This window comes from Trachurus trachurus (genome assembly GCF_905171665.1).
Source record: "Trachurus trachurus genome assembly, chromosome: 17".
NCBI classification, from domain to species: Eukaryota; Metazoa; Chordata; class Actinopteri; order Carangiformes; family Carangidae; genus Trachurus; species Trachurus trachurus.
Genome location: NC_139900.1, coordinates 12,124,044 through 12,139,374, shown reverse-complemented (window position 1 = coordinate 12,139,374; position 15,331 = coordinate 12,124,044). Strand labels below are relative to the sequence as shown.

The 15,331-nt window shown below is 41.1% G+C and overlaps 4 protein-coding genes across 5 annotated transcripts in view; 1 reads left to right on the top strand and 3 right to left on the bottom strand.

Annotated features, from left to right (window-relative positions):
- LOC311000850 (activin receptor type-2B-like) overlaps window positions 1–15,331 on the bottom strand; it is a 60,521-nt gene that overhangs the window by 18,187 nt on the left and 27,003 nt on the right. The window lies entirely within an intron of this gene.
- Window positions 58–2,531, bottom strand: LOC310999994 (gamma-crystallin N-A-like; the record flags this gene model as incomplete). The annotated part of the gene is made up of 4 exons (XM_083990629.1): window positions 2,451–2,531; window positions 2,004–2,252; window positions 1,345–1,490; window positions 58–193 (listed from the first exon to the last, which is right to left on the bottom strand). The coding sequence occupies exons 1-4, from the start codon at window positions 2,469–2,471 to the stop codon at window positions 58–60; spliced, it is 552 nt and encodes a 183-aa protein (XP_083846755.1). The 5' UTR covers window positions 2,472–2,531.
- Window positions 3,594–5,078, top strand: ly97.3 (lymphocyte antigen 97, tandem duplicate 3). Its single transcript, XM_083991141.1, has 4 exons — window positions 3,594–3,678; window positions 4,006–4,075; window positions 4,377–4,499; window positions 4,742–5,078. Exons 2-4 carry the CDS (start codon window positions 4,027–4,029, stop codon window positions 4,846–4,848), a joined length of 279 nt encoding a protein of 92 aa, XP_083847267.1. The 5' UTR covers window positions 3,594–3,678; window positions 4,006–4,026; the 3' UTR covers window positions 4,849–5,078.
- Window positions 7,124–14,441, bottom strand: LOC311000407 (GTP-binding protein Rheb). 2 transcript variants are annotated; one of them, XM_083991115.1, is made up of 8 exons: window positions 14,160–14,441; window positions 13,232–13,303; window positions 11,018–11,085; window positions 10,783–10,865; window positions 10,611–10,667; window positions 10,453–10,500; window positions 9,901–9,982; window positions 7,124–8,026 (listed from the first exon to the last, which is right to left on the bottom strand). In XM_083991115.1, exons 1-8 carry the CDS (start codon window positions 14,209–14,211, stop codon window positions 7,934–7,936), a joined length of 555 nt encoding a protein of 184 aa, XP_083847241.1. In that variant the 5' UTR covers window positions 14,212–14,441; the 3' UTR covers window positions 7,124–7,933. The 2 variants fall into 2 exon arrangements, with proteins under 2 accessions (XP_083847241.1, XP_083847242.1); XM_083991116.1 differs by lacking the exon at window positions 10,453–10,500.

The following is a 15,331-nucleotide window of genomic DNA, read 5'->3' as shown; positions in this document are numbered from 1 at the left end:
AGTGTTTTTATTTTTCTTATCCCCATCGCACCGTGTGACAGACACACTGAGACGGTTTTAGAAGTAGTTGGCCACCCTGCGGACAGACTGGATGTTGGGGTTCTCCGCCTGCCACTCCATGTGGGTGCAGTAGGTTCCTCTCTCCACGATGTACATGCGGCCACGGTAGTTAGGCTCCTCGTACAGCACCCAGCTGTTTGGGGAAAAATACATCATTATTTAGAATGATGAAGTCTGAATGTGCAATATTCAGTGTCACAGAGGAAAGCCAAAGGAAGGCAGGTTTGCGTATGTGGCAAAATGTGTAAATGAGGCAACTTCTAAAACATACGAGTTAAAATTTATGATATGTATTTGACAGTATTCCTCCTCTCTTGGGTTGTGTACATCTAAAATAGATGTTTATACTGTAAAAGGGCAAGTATAACACATTGTCTCACCTACCTTTTTGTAGTCGTGAAGATTGTTTTAGTTCACCTGTGAGATTTTTTCCCCTTTCTTTATAAATAAAACATACAATATTTTGAGGATGATTTATGTTCTCAGTGTCGGGGGCGACAGGTAATGAAGAGAAAGATGCGATACAGCCGACCCAACACCCAGGAATACATTGCGGTTCATGGTCCGCACCTTAAAGCACAGTCCAACTTTGAGGTGTTTACTGCAACACAATCAGGATCGATCAAAGGGATTGTGTTTGTGCCTCTAACACCATTAGAAAAATGAAATGTAAAGAATTAAATCACTTCCCAGTTACTTAGTTTTTCCTGTCGTCTCACCTGAAGTTATTAGGAGAGGTATTTAGCTTCTTACCTGTAAGATTGTGTGTTTGTATATTGTAAATGTCTGTGTATGTATCATATATTTTATTATAACAGTATTTTTCTTGTGTGCCAACAAACTAGAAATCTAGAAAGCAAAATGGGGATCATCATTTCATCTGATTTCAGTCTAGTTAAGGACCCTTATATTCCCTGCTTTCCTTTTAGTCCTAGGTAATGAAGTGAAAAAACTTAATTAGTAAAATTTTTCAAGAGCTTTTGGCACCACAGACAAAATTAATTTGTCCTCACAGCTGGACGTGCCCTATATTAAACCACCTGCACGGTTAAATAGGCCTACCAAATGAGGCACGTGAGAAATTACGGTGACCTTTAACGGTTCAGATGGGGTCACACAAAGTTGGTAAAAGTTCACCGAAGTTCATCCAGCACCACCACCACCACCACCAGCGAAGGAGAAGAATAGACCCGACATATTCTAGAGGATGTTTTGTATGTTTTGTATGTTTTGTGTGTGTGTCCTTTGTGTGAAATCAAACACTCGCTGCACAGAGACACGTACGCTCCGTCTCCGTAAACCCTGAGGGAGTTGACGCAGTTCTTGGTCAGGCCTCGTGCCTGCAGGAACGGGCAGTCGTCGCACAGCTCCACACACTGGCCGCCGAAGTTGTCTACCTCGAACAGCTCCATCCTGTAGTGCTCTCCATGCTGTGGGGAGGAGGGGGTGAGGGTTAGGGTTGAGGGTGGGAAGGGGGGGGGGGGAGGATAATGACATGCCAGCTTGCTGAGTCATAGCAACAGTGTTTGGCTTCACCTCACTGCAAAGAAAAAAAAAAAAACCCCAAGGCCTCGTCCTTGATGTGACGGGGGGGGGGGGGACTAACATTTACACCTATAGAAATCGAAAAGTTGGCGATATGTATAGCTCACCATCTGTGTCTGAAGTGCTTTTCTTTCAGCCGAGCACGACGGCGGTGTAAATACGTCGTGATGTGATGTGAGAAGCTGCCAGTTGCTGATGAGCCTCAGGGCTATACCACTAACTTCATGCATGAGCCCTGACTTTGATTTATCTAAATAACAGGTGTGTGCACAAATGAGGCCACACATGTGCCAGTCTGCCTTTTTTTTTTTTTTTTATCAACCAAATATTTTATCTGTCCCTGGGGTCTTTCTCTGTCTCACACACAGACACAGACACACACACAGAGTCTCTCTTACCATCCTGATTGGCCTGCAGGAGCCCATGTGATCGTTATGGGCATTCCAGCGCTGGAATTCAGGGTACTCTCCGTGCTCCAGTATGTACTGCTGGCCCTTGAAGTCTGGGTGGTCGAAGCAGACGAAGGCCCCGCTCTCCACACGGACAGAGTTGACCCTGTTCATGAAGCCTCGGTCCTGGAAGTTGTCGCAGTCGCTGCAGATCTCCAGCTTCCTCCCAGTGAAACATTTCCCCTCATAGAACACGATCTGTTTTGAAGATTAAGGTTTTTTTTTTTTGTTCCTTGTCACAGGAAAATTTCTGACACACACACACACACACAATCAGAAAGTGTAATATCTGAGGTCAGACATCTACATCACTGTCTTTTTGTGTTTGACTTTTTTTGTTTTGGGAAATACTCTGCCGTCTGTGGCTGCATCCCTGTTGGTGTGATAGATACTCACCTTTCCTGAGTACTGAGACATTTTTCCACAGTTTGCTGTTTTCCAAAACTACTGACAACTGTATAAGAGCTGAAAAATTTTGGACACCCACATATATATGGCCGACAGAGAGCGCGGTGGTATCGCGAGGCCGCCGCAACAAAGGCGCAACAATGGGGGGTTTAGACATTTTGCCACATGGACACTTTCCCTTACATGTGCCAGTGCTGATATTGGACTTTGGCTCTAGACGGCGAAACAATAGATGGGAGAGAGATTTTGCTTTGATTGGGGCTTTGAGGGTGATGGTGCACTCGCAGTCGAGGCTGCAGAGTAATATTTGGGTTGTGTCCAAGATGAGGGGAGGCGAGGAACGAAAACAAACAGGGAGGGAAAGTGTAAATAAAATGGGGAAATGTGAGGGGAAAAAAAGGAGGAAAGGTGTCGATCTACAGTGGATTTAAAGCTACTTATCCACGTCTGGGTTTATGATGGCAGAGCAACATTACACAGCGAAAAAGATTTGAGGTCAAGCAGGTGGAGCAGGACACAAAAACCTGTTTTTCATGTACAGAGGCAGAGATAAAACTCAGTGAGGTGGAGTTTAAGATTAGAGAATTTCTTTGTTGTATTTTTTTTTTGTCTCTTTAAACTTTTACACTGCAGGAGATTCACCTGAGGAGGTAAAGAGATCCTTCATTTTTTTAAATTATAACAATCAGCCACTTTTCTGTTTTATTCTCTTTCATTTCTTTCATTCAACTCTATGCTTTGTATTTATCGAGTGTCTGTTCATATCTGGTGTGAATGTCAGTTAAAGACAACTAAGCCAAAGGTATTATATATACCTCATATTGATCAGGCGTAATCCACCTAAAGCAAACATACTGTACCTTTGACTAATATCCACTTGTCCTCTTAAGGTACAAATCCCACTCGTATAAATCTTTCTTTGAGTCTGTGACAATCGCACACATTAATATTTACAAAAGTCTCATAAATTATGTACAGTAGTTGACAAAGGGCGGACGGCTGTTGCATAATGCAAGAATCTGAACATTGGGAAACTCTAACCCCTGCACACAGTGTACCCAGGGTGAGTGAGGTGCTAAGTATATAGACTTAACAGAGATACACCAATTAATGGGAGTTGCCAAGACAGAACAAAGCGGGAATAGGTATAAAAAGAGAGAGAGTCGATAAGTGAGTCTCAGTCATTGACAGAAACCAAGACAGACAAATCAAACAGGTATGTGCACATAGAACGACAGGTTTTCTCTTATTCTGTGTGTTTAACCTTTAAGGTGTTTTTTTTTCTTTTTAATTTAATATATGTCATAGCAATCAATAAAAAATCAATATGTGCTAAAAAAAATTACATGTATTTCCAATGAAATGTTATTACCACATTGAATTGGTGTCAAATATTTAAATACAGTTACGTAAAAATATATAAAATCACATTATGTTACTATGTCTGAGACTTGTACGCAACAGAGGACGTGCGACATGTGAAATAAGCTGCACTCAAAGGTACGGTACATATTGTATTATCAAATCTGTGCTTTATCTCTAGGCTACCTTACTGAACAGAACAATGAAGCTGTTGGTCTTGGCTTTAACCGTCGCCCTGCTGTTTACAGCCGGTGAGTCTGTCACTGATTCTCCACTGAACAAACACAAACTTGAGCTGGGAGACATGATTTCTTTTACACTTTTGCACAGGAGCACAATCACTGCAGACCAGATGGGTCTTTTTTTTAACTTCTTATCTCAGAAGTGAAAGTAATTTATGTATAAAAAGCAGTTGACAAGACCGACAATGCGTCTCAATCCTCTTCTAGGAATGAATCAAATCATAACAACGTGTAAACATTTTTAAAGAACTAAACGAGAATCCCTCAGAAAAAATGACTTGAATATTTTCTTTCTGCTTTTCTTTTGCAGGTGAGGCCCTAACCTGCCACCGCTGCGTCCCCAAAAGGGCCGGAGGCGACTGTGAACTCAGCGTGGAGACGTGCAAACCAGGAAAGGATGCCTGTGCTACCGCCAACTTCCTCAGAGAGCCATGTACGTATACACCATCTCCAGTACAAAACCTAAAAATGCTATCTTTGCTGTGAGCTCTCGATAAGTTACAGCTCAGAGGTCATCACTGCTAAAAAAAAACTCAATTTTCACTGCTGCATAGCAAGTGAGAGTTGACAACAACTTCTGTAAGTCAGAAACTAAGTGTTTCTTACATAATAAAAGGACATCATTTCAGTTTGAAGAAAAAACAAGAAACCCTTTTCCTTTCTTTCTGTTCCTAGATGGCCATTACCAGAAATGCATGGCTATGTCAGACTGCGAAATGCTGAGGATGAACTCCTACATCCGGATGACGTGTTGTACCGACGACATGTGCAACACCCTTTAAGGTTTTAACCATAAAGAAAAATCAAAGGACATTACAATCTGTTGGAGTAGGCGCACGTTCACGGAGGAATTCGCCCCCTTGTGACTTCTGCAGGCTGCGAGCGACTTCCTGGTGTGAGCACATGTACGAATTCAGCAGCTACATTAAAAACAACCAAAAAAAAAAGAAAAGAAAAAAGAAATAAACACTGTAAACCTCTTATCCTGACGAATAAAGGAGTCTGAAAAACAGCACGTGCCTGTGTTTCTGCTTATGTTTGAAACTCTTTCACTTTCTTTTTAACCACCACATCAGGTCAGTGACTTAATCTGTCTGTCATGATCATGGGAAATAGCAGAAGTAATCATCACTTTTAGGACCAAAATATATCTTTGATTATCTTCTTGTGTCATTAAGCGTTTAATAACACTACAGAGCTCGATCAAACTTCCAGGAATCAAGATGATAAGTGTCAGCGACGCGCGCCGATGAAAAGTGGTTGAAATCTCTCTGCGATATCAAGCTCGAGAGTTTCTGTTCAAGCAGCAGAGGGAGTAGGAGGCTCGCTCCAGAGTTTTGACGTTTTGGGTTGGATCCTGAGGGCCTGTGGGTGAATGTTGAAGTTCAACACTCAAGGCAAATTTTTTTTCCGGGAAAAAAAAAGGTCAGTCATCAGGCCAAATAGCTCATGGTGTTGGAGTTCTCCTTGGAAGATGCTTGTGGATGAGTTTGAACCTCATGAGGCTCATGTATATACAGTACAGACAGTATGTGTATATACAGTATGTATGAGTGAATTTACTATAGCACATGCCTCCCTCTGGTGTTTAAAAAAAAGAGTTGAGCAGGAGTTCTTGGAGATTTCGACTCTTTCCATCGGACTTAAAAAGTTAACGAACCTCACAGGGACCAATCCCACGACCCTACAGCTACTGAAGTCCTCCAACACCCTGAGCTTGAACCAGCACAACCGTCTCTACGTCTTAAAACCTTCGAGTCTTTCCTCTGGGTGTGAGATTTCCAAATACAACCAGTTTCCTCAGGATCAAACCTACAAGGCTAAAACTTCTGAATGATCCTGCTACTTGTACGTCTTGACCACCGTCATCTAACATGGCCTGTCCGAACTTTTTGTAACTCAACATGTTAGAAAACTGCTTAGAAGTGTATGAGGTTCGATCGTATGAGGTTCTGTGAATTCTGAAGACCGAACGTCATCTTGGTGAATTTTAAAGCCCGACATCCAGAGAGGGAACAGCTCAAAGGATCATTGAGATGTTTTAAGGTGAAGGGTACGATCGAAGCGTGCCATACTCACTAAATACTACAATCCAATGCCAAAGAGCTGCTGGATGTTAAGAGGACAATGCACCTAAAGAAAACATTAAAACAGCTCTAACAAATGTCTTTTTCAGAGTTAGAGGAGCTCTTGGAAGTTTTGAGGATGTGGGTTCGATCCCTCTCAGTCTCGCTGCATTTTGAAGACCAACATTCAAAAAGACTCAGAGAAAAACAACTCTGAAGTGTCAGTACAAATGCCTCAGGGTAACCAACCCAACCCGCTCTAAAGTTTTGAGGTTGCGGCTTCAATCCTCTGTGAATTTTGAAAATTTTGAACACACAGATGAAATATTGAAGGATTCTTAAGAAAGAGCTCACGTGTCTTTAACCAAAATGACACAGCATGGTCGAACCGAGGATGTGGGTTTGATGCCTCCTCCTATTTTTGATGTCAAATGAGTTAATTACTAATGTAGTGGGTTAGTGCAGCATCTGGTTCGAAATCCAGCAAGTTTTTTAGCGCCTAGTGTGTCAAAACCAGTTGTGTTGTTTGTAATTAGCAACAACAATGTTTATTTTCTATGTTATTTCACTAAATCAAAATTTAAAATGCCAGAAGCATTCCAAACTTACCGATTATAGAAGCACTGATTAAAAATGTATTGGTAGATGATTTTGCTGATGTTACCTCGTGGTTCTTCTCCAGTAAGGCCTTTGTTTACTGTATTGAACTGGCTCATTAAATTCCTCCCTGCACATGAACATTGCACTCTCTTTAATCTATTTTAAACTTTTTAATTTGAGCATTGTCTGTATTTATCCTCTTCGTCTTTCTACTGCTCCCGCGAAAGCACATTGAATTATTTCTGCTTGTTCTAAATAAACAAACATCAGCAAAACTAATGATCCACACTCAGGCCTGCTTTACATAACCACTTTTTGCTTTAATGATTACAATCAAAAACATTTGTACAACATTTTCAACATTAGAAAATGGATGCAGATTTCTTTTTTTTCTTTTCTTTTTTGGCTGACAGTAACCGCTATGAAAACAAAACTGAGGAACAGAGAGGTGGATACTGCGTGGAGATGAAGTAGAAAAAGAGCTGTATATTGGAGGGACCAAACAGCTGGTGATGTATCAGAAGAAACGTTCGTGTTTACTTAACCATTTTCAGAGCGTATGCATGGCAGACGTGACATTTCTTGTCGTCTTCTCCTATCTTGTGTTATTTAAACAGATAAGGGCTCGTGGCCCGTATGGGAGCGGCATAATGAGAAGCTAAGATGCATCAAGCCATTACTGTCTTCTGGCCTTATGCTTGTCGTTCATTAATGAAATGCACTTGTTTTGTTTTGTATTTGACTTGTTTGTGTTTTTGTGTAATTCTGCCTGTCGCACAACAAATTGCCCCCTCGGGGGATAATAAAGTTTTCTGAACTGAACTGAACTGAACTGAACATTACTGTGCACAGGAAAACATTTTTTTCTGATACACCCAAATGATGTTCTATGTTTTGCATCAGTGCTGAGCACAGAGATAGAGGAGGAGTGGTGGACTGAGGGAAATATTAGACAAGGGAACCACCACTCATCCTTCTTTTATCAAACACACAAAGAAAACCAAGGATGACAAAAGGGAAGAAGAGGAAATACTGATAAATAACAGTGGAACAGTGGATTCAGAGCCATAAATAGACAGTATTGGATATTTAGGACCCTGGGGGGGGAGGGTGGAGTCAGCTGAGGTGGAGGAGAACTGGCAGCTAGCCTTCAAGTAACGGGATATCCCAGTGCAGTGTCCTGTGTGTTGATTGGGCGGCTCTACATCATGGAGCAGGATGTTTTTCCTGGCTGCACGCCGCCGTCCATCTTCTCTGCCTCCAGGATCATCCTCCGGAAAACCTCCACGGCCGTCTGAGGAGAAAAACGACACACACAAACACACACACATTCAAGAGGCTGTCACATGTCTCGGTCACACCACTTTTAATTTTCCAGCAGTGCAGAGACACAACGTCCGTCGGATCCTCGCTGGTTTTACGTGCAACAGAGCAGGCGTTGTTTTTGTCCGTAGTTACACACAGCTGAGCGATACTGCTGGCTAACTTGATTTGAGGCAGATTAGCTGACTTCCTGCATGGGAACGGGAGTTGCGGAGGGAAATACACCCATCGGAGCATGGACAGAGGATTTCAGAAATCGATTTCTGTTTGCACGTGTTGTTGTTGACTATGAGCTTTTGTCGGTGACTCTTCCTCAATGTAAATCAATGTTATCTAAAATAAAAACAATGTGCTTCGTCCAGGAAACTGTTGCGGACAAACTTTCTGACCATCTACATTTTTAGCCACTTGGGGTCAGCGTATCAAGCTGTATTATCACAACAACATACAGGGTCATTCTAATGTTGAGAAACAGCGGCTTATTTAAACACTATTCCATTCACTCCTGAGGTAGTCTCTTCAGCTGGTAGTGCTCCACAATTTTCACATGCTGGTTAAGTAACTCTGTATGTTTGTTGCTGGGAAGCTAGCTAGTGCGTACTGAGTGAAAACATTGCTAAGATGTTTCACAGATCTGAGGCAGGCTGCAGAGCTTAGTGTGATAACTCTCTATGGGTTCATCACTGTGAATTGACACGATGACAATATTGATTAGTGCAGCTTTAAAATAATTTATAGCCTTTTAATATCTCAGTTCTGGCCGATTTGCGACACCTGTAGTTATAAGGGGCAAGTGCAAGTCTGTCTAAATAACACAGGCTCCATATTTTCACTCGATATGACACGTTTATCGACTGCTGGGGTCAGCGGTGTGAGAAATGCAACTGAAGAAGACCGACTCGTATCGGTTTGCAGCACACACACAAATAGTTTCATTAAAGTACATATGTACATTAATGCACCATTTGAATCCAGTATGGGATCCCACACAAAATAACTTTATAGAAAGGTAACAATGGTCAAATTTTTTAAAAATAGAGGCAGAGATATCCTGACCTTCAATCCCATGTTGAGATCAAGTTATAAAAAAATGGTACCTATTACACCTCCTACACGCATAAGGCAACTTGATATCTGGTAAAGGTGTTCTGATCTCGATGTCCTCACAATGTAAGACAGGTTTTCTGTTACAAATGTGTAGTCTCCAAGTCTCCCTGTGCTTTTATTTTTAGACATAGGAAAACTCCCTTCAGAGCTGCAGAAGACACAATATAGCTGTTTTCACTGCTTCTGTATCAACTCCCTACGTCCACCTAAAGGATTATAAGTTCATAACATGAGACTGAGGCCTTTCTTTGTCACACCGGTCACATAAAACTCTGGTGCATCCATCCATCCATCCATCCATCCATCCATCCATCCATCCATCCATCCATCCATCGGTCATGTTTGGATCCGATCCAGGCTGACACAAGGTGAGAGGTAAGGGCGCACCGTGGACAGGTTGCCAGGCAATCACAGGTCTGACACAGAGAGTCAGACAGCCATTCATGCTCACATTCACACCTACGGGCAATTTAGAGCTGCCAGTCAACCTGACCTCAATGTCTTTGGACTGTGGGAGGCCACCCACACAACTACAGAGAGAACATGTATAGTCCACAATGAAAGGCCACAGCTGCCTGACAGGTTTGAACCCTCCTACTGTGAGGCGACACTGCTAACCAGCGTATATTATTAAGTCATTTTGAGCCACAAATGCTCATATATATATATATTTATATATAAGCAGATAAAAAGGTTTGATAACAATCACATTATTACCTGTACGGGCTCGGCTCTTACCTGGTTCTCTTTAGCTGAGGACTCCATGAAGGCAGCGTTCCAGGATTCGGCTAATGCTTTTCCCTCTTCACAACTGATTACTCTAAAGAAAAAGAAGGAAAAAAAAAGCCCACAGACAGCAGGCCGGTCAGGATGGAGCACATAAATATTTCACAGCTAGGCTGCAGTGCAGGCTACGACAAACCCACAGTGAAATTCCTCGAAGATCCACTCTTGTAACTGATTCTGGTAACCATGTTTGAACGACTACACAAAACGCACAGAGACCAGCTCTAACATGCTATAGCTCGGTGCAAATGGCTGCTGCTTTTTTTATTTAGGTCATCCCTGAACCAAATATTAACATCTGCTCTGCAGTTTTGTTTTGGTCTCATATGTCAGAAATGTGGAGTTTTGCTCGTTTTTTTTTTGCCTCTGGGAGCCTTTGAAGTGATGAGAAACCAAACAGAAATGATGATTAAAAGCAGGCTAATGCTTTTTCCCCGTGTGTTTACATACTGTACAGAAGACATAATGTGAAATATATATATATAAGTGCGCATTAGGACATACCGCTCCATATGTAGGTCGTTCTTGTTTCCAACGAGCATAATTGGTACTCTGCGTTCGAGAGAAAGTAAATGGCACAATGTCATTTACGGATGATATGTTACATACTGCGTTTCTTAGACTGCATTAGACGGTAAAAGGAGAACAGGGGCGACACTCACTGAACTTTTCCCACCATGTCCAACAGTTTTTCATGGATAACCTGTACAACTTCAAAGCTGGAAGAGATGAGAGGAAAATTTCAGCTTCAATATTCATGAAATCAGTGCAGTCTGATTTATTATACAGAATGAAATAGATATTTGTAGTTTTTTTTAAATGGTAGATGTTTACCTTTTGTTAGATGTGACTGAATAGACCAGAATGTACCCGTTTATATCTATGGAGTAAGTCTGTGGGAAGATGGAGTACTCATCCTGCAGAGACAGAGAGAGAGAGCTGAAGAAATCAGACGTCATGAAGCTGAATTAACTCCAAAATTATGAAACAGCACCGATACACAAACACATATTTACACAGAAATCAATAAACCCCTGACAAGCTACTAAAAAAATGCACAACATCCTACCTGTCCTGCTGTGTCAACCAGCTGAAGATGGTACTCTTGTCCATTTATCGTGATCATTTTGGTAAACGCTGCAGTCAAGAGAAAAGACAAATTACAAATGAATCAACAGAAATAACAAAATAACATATTAATGGATGGAGAATAAGAAACCGACACAGCCAAGAGCTACAAATAACAGAGTAACAAAACGTTCATTACTCCTATGTTTTCAGTCTGCAGATCTCGAGATGTGCAAGAAGACACAACCCTGTTACGTTATGGATCCATTTTGGTTTGCATGGGACCACTGAGTTCATTCGGCACAGGAATGTCAATATCTGCCTGGAGACGGGTCATATTATCTACAGTGGGACTGAGGGATAGCGCTGCCTGCAGCATCTCGCTGATAAAGCTGATACTTCACTTTATGTTAACCGTCCATGGATTATTTATAGACGCAGACCACACGGTCGACGAGAGATGCGGGGTGGTATGTGAGCATGAACATGTTGGCGAAAAGAGAAAGCGCCTACAGGTAAAAGTTTACTCAAGTCTCCAGAGAGTCTGGGAATATATGTGTTTAGGAGGTTGATGGATTACTATAGTATGTCCTCCTCCTTCAGCAAAATGTAATGTGCAAATACCTTCAAGCAAGATCCCTGTCTAAGCCGGGGGGTGTCCATGCATGCACCAATCAGAGAGTCAGCAGGGTTTCATTTCGACAAAAAAAAACTATTTCAGCTGAAGTTTCTTGAAAGAAAGTTTGTTTGTCTGACTGACTGAGAGTGTGAAAACTGGTGAAATCAGCTGGTGTGGTGTTTGGACACGTTTGTTTAGAGGGAACATTGTGCTCTTCTGGGAAACAACTCAAATTAAATCAAACCATAGAGTTTAAATGATGTCAGATGTCTACTAAAAAACAAAAAGCAACAAATAAGCAGAATGTGGAATAAAAAGAAGTTTATAGCTACCTAGTCTGATTTTTTTTTTATCTGGCACCACACTTTTCATCCATTAATCAACTTAAGTTTAATCAATTAAGCTACATAATGACATATCAGTGCCAAAATAATATTATGATGATATAGCACATAAGACTTACAATTAATCAATATATTAATTACAATTACGTTTTTTGAGATTTGGACTATTGGTAAGACAAAATAATAAGTATTGCGTAGGAATTTGCTCAAATACAAGAGTTAGAAAGTAATCAAGGATGAGAATAATTGTCAGTTGCCGTCCTATACTGTAAAAATTTAGAGTAAACGCGAGGATATATAACCACCTGTTATCATGTGACCACAATAACATACTTAGGTCATGTGATAACAACTGAGGCGTCTCCATGGCAACTGAGAGCTAGGCCACTAGGTTTAATTGTTGTTGTTGAGGCTTTGACCAACAGCTTGATAATAAAACACATTACCACACATGAATAACTTATGAATAGTTTAAGAGTCCAAGGACATTACAGCCTAAACCTCACATGAGAGCTGATGTGATGATGAAATTAATTGATTTGCGGGCTGAAATATTAATGATAACATTCAATTTTGAAATGAATGAACTGATAATGTTAATGTTTGAGGCAAAATGTCAAACATTAACACGTTTCCAGTTACTCAAGTGTTAAAATATTTTGTCTTTTTCTTTGTCCCGTGTGATAATATATTGATTTATTTTTATTTATGTTTATTTCTGACACCTTGCAGACTAATGAACTAATTAGTTAAAAGTGTCAGGCTAGATGTTCTCAGCTGCCAGTTTATTAGGTACACCTCAGCGGATAAACCCATCATTTATTAAGGTCAAATTTTTTTGGTTTCTCTTACATCTTACTTTTTAAAAAAAAGTTTATTTCAATAGTAATAGTAGTTTATGGGTGTTTCTTTGACCATGCCCACCCCATTTGTATCTATGAGCGTGAGCTAAATAATAAAAAAAAAAAAGCAAAGTGTTCCTAATAAAGTGGCAACTGAGTGCATGTAACATTCATTATCAAGATATTAGTCAGTGTTTCCCACTGTGTTTCATAGCAGAGGTGCTAAAAATTTGGGAAACGCAACATGAACCTTTCAACCTTTCACAGCGCCATGTTCTCAGTGTGGAAACAACTCCACCAGATGAGATTCACAGGATCTGGGTGGTTCATCATCACCTCAGCAGAACGGCTTCCCGGGGGAAACCCTGCTCATGTATCAAGGTGCAATAGGCCACTCAATCCTCACTTACTGTTTTCTATTGTTGGGTCATAGGAGTCAACAAACTGGCCCTCCACAAACTGAATTGTCAAGGAGGACTTTCCTGCAAAATAAACAAAGAATGATTAGAGACAGGGACAAAAGCTTAATAAATTTTAGATAAAAATGTCACATTATGTTCAGTGGCTCAGGTGAATATTCAGGAAAAAGATCAAAAATAAGGAATGAGCAGAGATAATTATGATAATTCACATTAAAATACCAGTAAAGCTATAAAAGTCCCATAATGCACCATCACAGAGCTCTACTGTAACACTACACTATGGGATCTGTTTACAAATTGCACAGAGATTATATCAGCTCACTATAGATTTTTTTTTTTCCCCGTGTGTGTTAGTGCTGGCATGCTGACTGGGCCTCTAGTCGTGGTGCTGCTATCTGTGTGTGCCATCTTGCCGCCCTGAACATCCTTTTTTTTTTTTTTTTTTACCGCAGACAAATTGCGCTTCTCCAGGTTTCAGATGCGATAAAATAAACTGCACAGTAATGCGTCAAATCCAGTGGTCCTCCTGGTCCTTGCAGGCCTTCATGGGGCATGGCACCACCAACTTACGCAGCTGCGTGCGTTACGGTTCATTGATGGCAACGTATCAATAATAAGATGCGTTATCGTGGACAATATCTGATCATGTAGTAGGAGGCTACACATCATGGGAGGCCCCATGTGATAATAAATCACAAGGCCATCCATGTCTCACCTGGTGGCGCTCATTCGCCCGCTCAGAGATGTTGCGTGACAGATCATACTCCCTATAATTTAAGTCTATTATAGGAGGCGTAAACCGCTCTCATAATGGACTTAAATTGACCCGAAAGGCCGCTGAAATAAAGCCTCAGCGTCGCGTCCGAGGCCCTTCAGGTGCAATTCATCCCACACTCCGTCTGAGTCGGAAACTCACCTACGGATCTGTACCCGAGGATGGCGATTTTTCGTGATTTCGGCTGCGGCATATCTCGTCCTGGTTATCGCATCTAGTCCTCGGGGTCTTCCGCAACCTCCAACCGGAATGGCATCCAAAATTTCAGGAGGAGCAGAGATTCAGAGACATACAGACCTCCAGACGAAGAGCAGGAATCCTTCTTATTTCCTGTGTTTATGAGGAAATTTACGTCCACACTTTGGGGGAAAAAATGTTATTTCAGGTCATATGAAAAAGCATGGAGTATCTGGATCTACAATAACTGCGTCACTCCCCTTTGCAATGTAATGAATTAGTAATTACTGCTGCGCGTTGATTGGCCGAGCGCCGGCTGAAGGCGGGAGTTCGTGCGTCTTGTAAGACTCTGATTGGACGAGGCGGCTGCTCGTCTGGCAACAACGCGAAGATTCTGGAATGTGATTGGCCGTCGCGTGCATTGTGACGTGCTGTGTTGTTTAGGGTCAGGGGGCAGGAAAACCGTCGACATTTCTTTCATATACTGACACAGGGCGGTATGTAACGAAAAATGTAACACAGGTCTGTGTAATCACATTATCTATGCATCAGAGTGGCTACATTGTGGCTAAAACAGGCTTAAATAAACTCACCCAGCATCATTGGAAACATGTGATGATCATTTAGAAGTAGCTACAACAACGCTAAGAGTATTGATAATAAGACAATTATGGGTGATAACTCATATCACTTGCCACTAGAATATATAACATGGTTACACATTACTTGAATATTTCCGTATTATGCTACTTTCTTCTTCACTAAAACACAGTTTTCAGCAGGCTATTTCATTACACACCAATTTATTTTTTGAGATAATGTACAATATTTTCTATATAGTGTGTTCAGACCAACACAAATAAAAACTGACTTGATTTGAACAACTATGGTTTTGAAAATGAAAGATTTAACATTCAAAACAGATGACATTTTATAGTTCAAACTAAGCGACAGTAAGCTGGTTAACCCCTGGGGTCTCTTATTGTTTAATAGTTTTATAGCTTTTAAAGCATTAGTTCACATGTCATGCAATTATGGACTTCTCATATACCGTCTTAAAAGTACCATGGAGTGACCATTAATGCAACGTAATTTCAGTGCACTTGTATTACTTTTGCTGATGTGTCAACTGCAAG

What these genes read in the sequence shown, in the direction of transcription:
- ly97.3 (XM_083991141.1), top strand. Translation starts at nt 4,027, where the DNA reads ATGAAGCTGTTGGTCTTGGCTTTAACCGTCGCCCTGCTGTTTACAGCC. An exon ending in CGCCCTGCTGTTTACAGCCG is followed by an intron (nt 4,076 to 4,376) that starts GTGAGTCTGTCA and finishes TTTCTTTTGCAG; the next exon opens with GTGAGGCCCTAACCTGCCAC. An exon ending in CAACTTCCTCAGAGAGCCAT is followed by an intron (nt 4,500 to 4,741) that starts GTACGTATACAC and finishes TTCTGTTCCTAG; the next exon opens with ATGGCCATTACCAGAAATGC.
- LOC311000407 (XM_083991115.1), bottom strand. Translation starts at nt 14,211, where the DNA reads ATGCCGCAGCCGAAATCACGAAAAATCGCCATCCTCGGGTACAGATCC. An exon ending in CCTCGGGTACAGATCCGTAG is followed by an intron (nt 13,304 to 14,159) that starts GTGAGTTTCCGA and finishes TTTATTTTGCAG; the next exon opens with GAAAGTCCTCCTTGACAATT. An exon ending in TCAGTCACATCTAACAAAAG is followed by an intron (nt 10,668 to 10,782) that starts GTAAACATCTAC and finishes CATCTCTTCCAG; the next exon opens with CTTTGAAGTTGTACAGGTTA.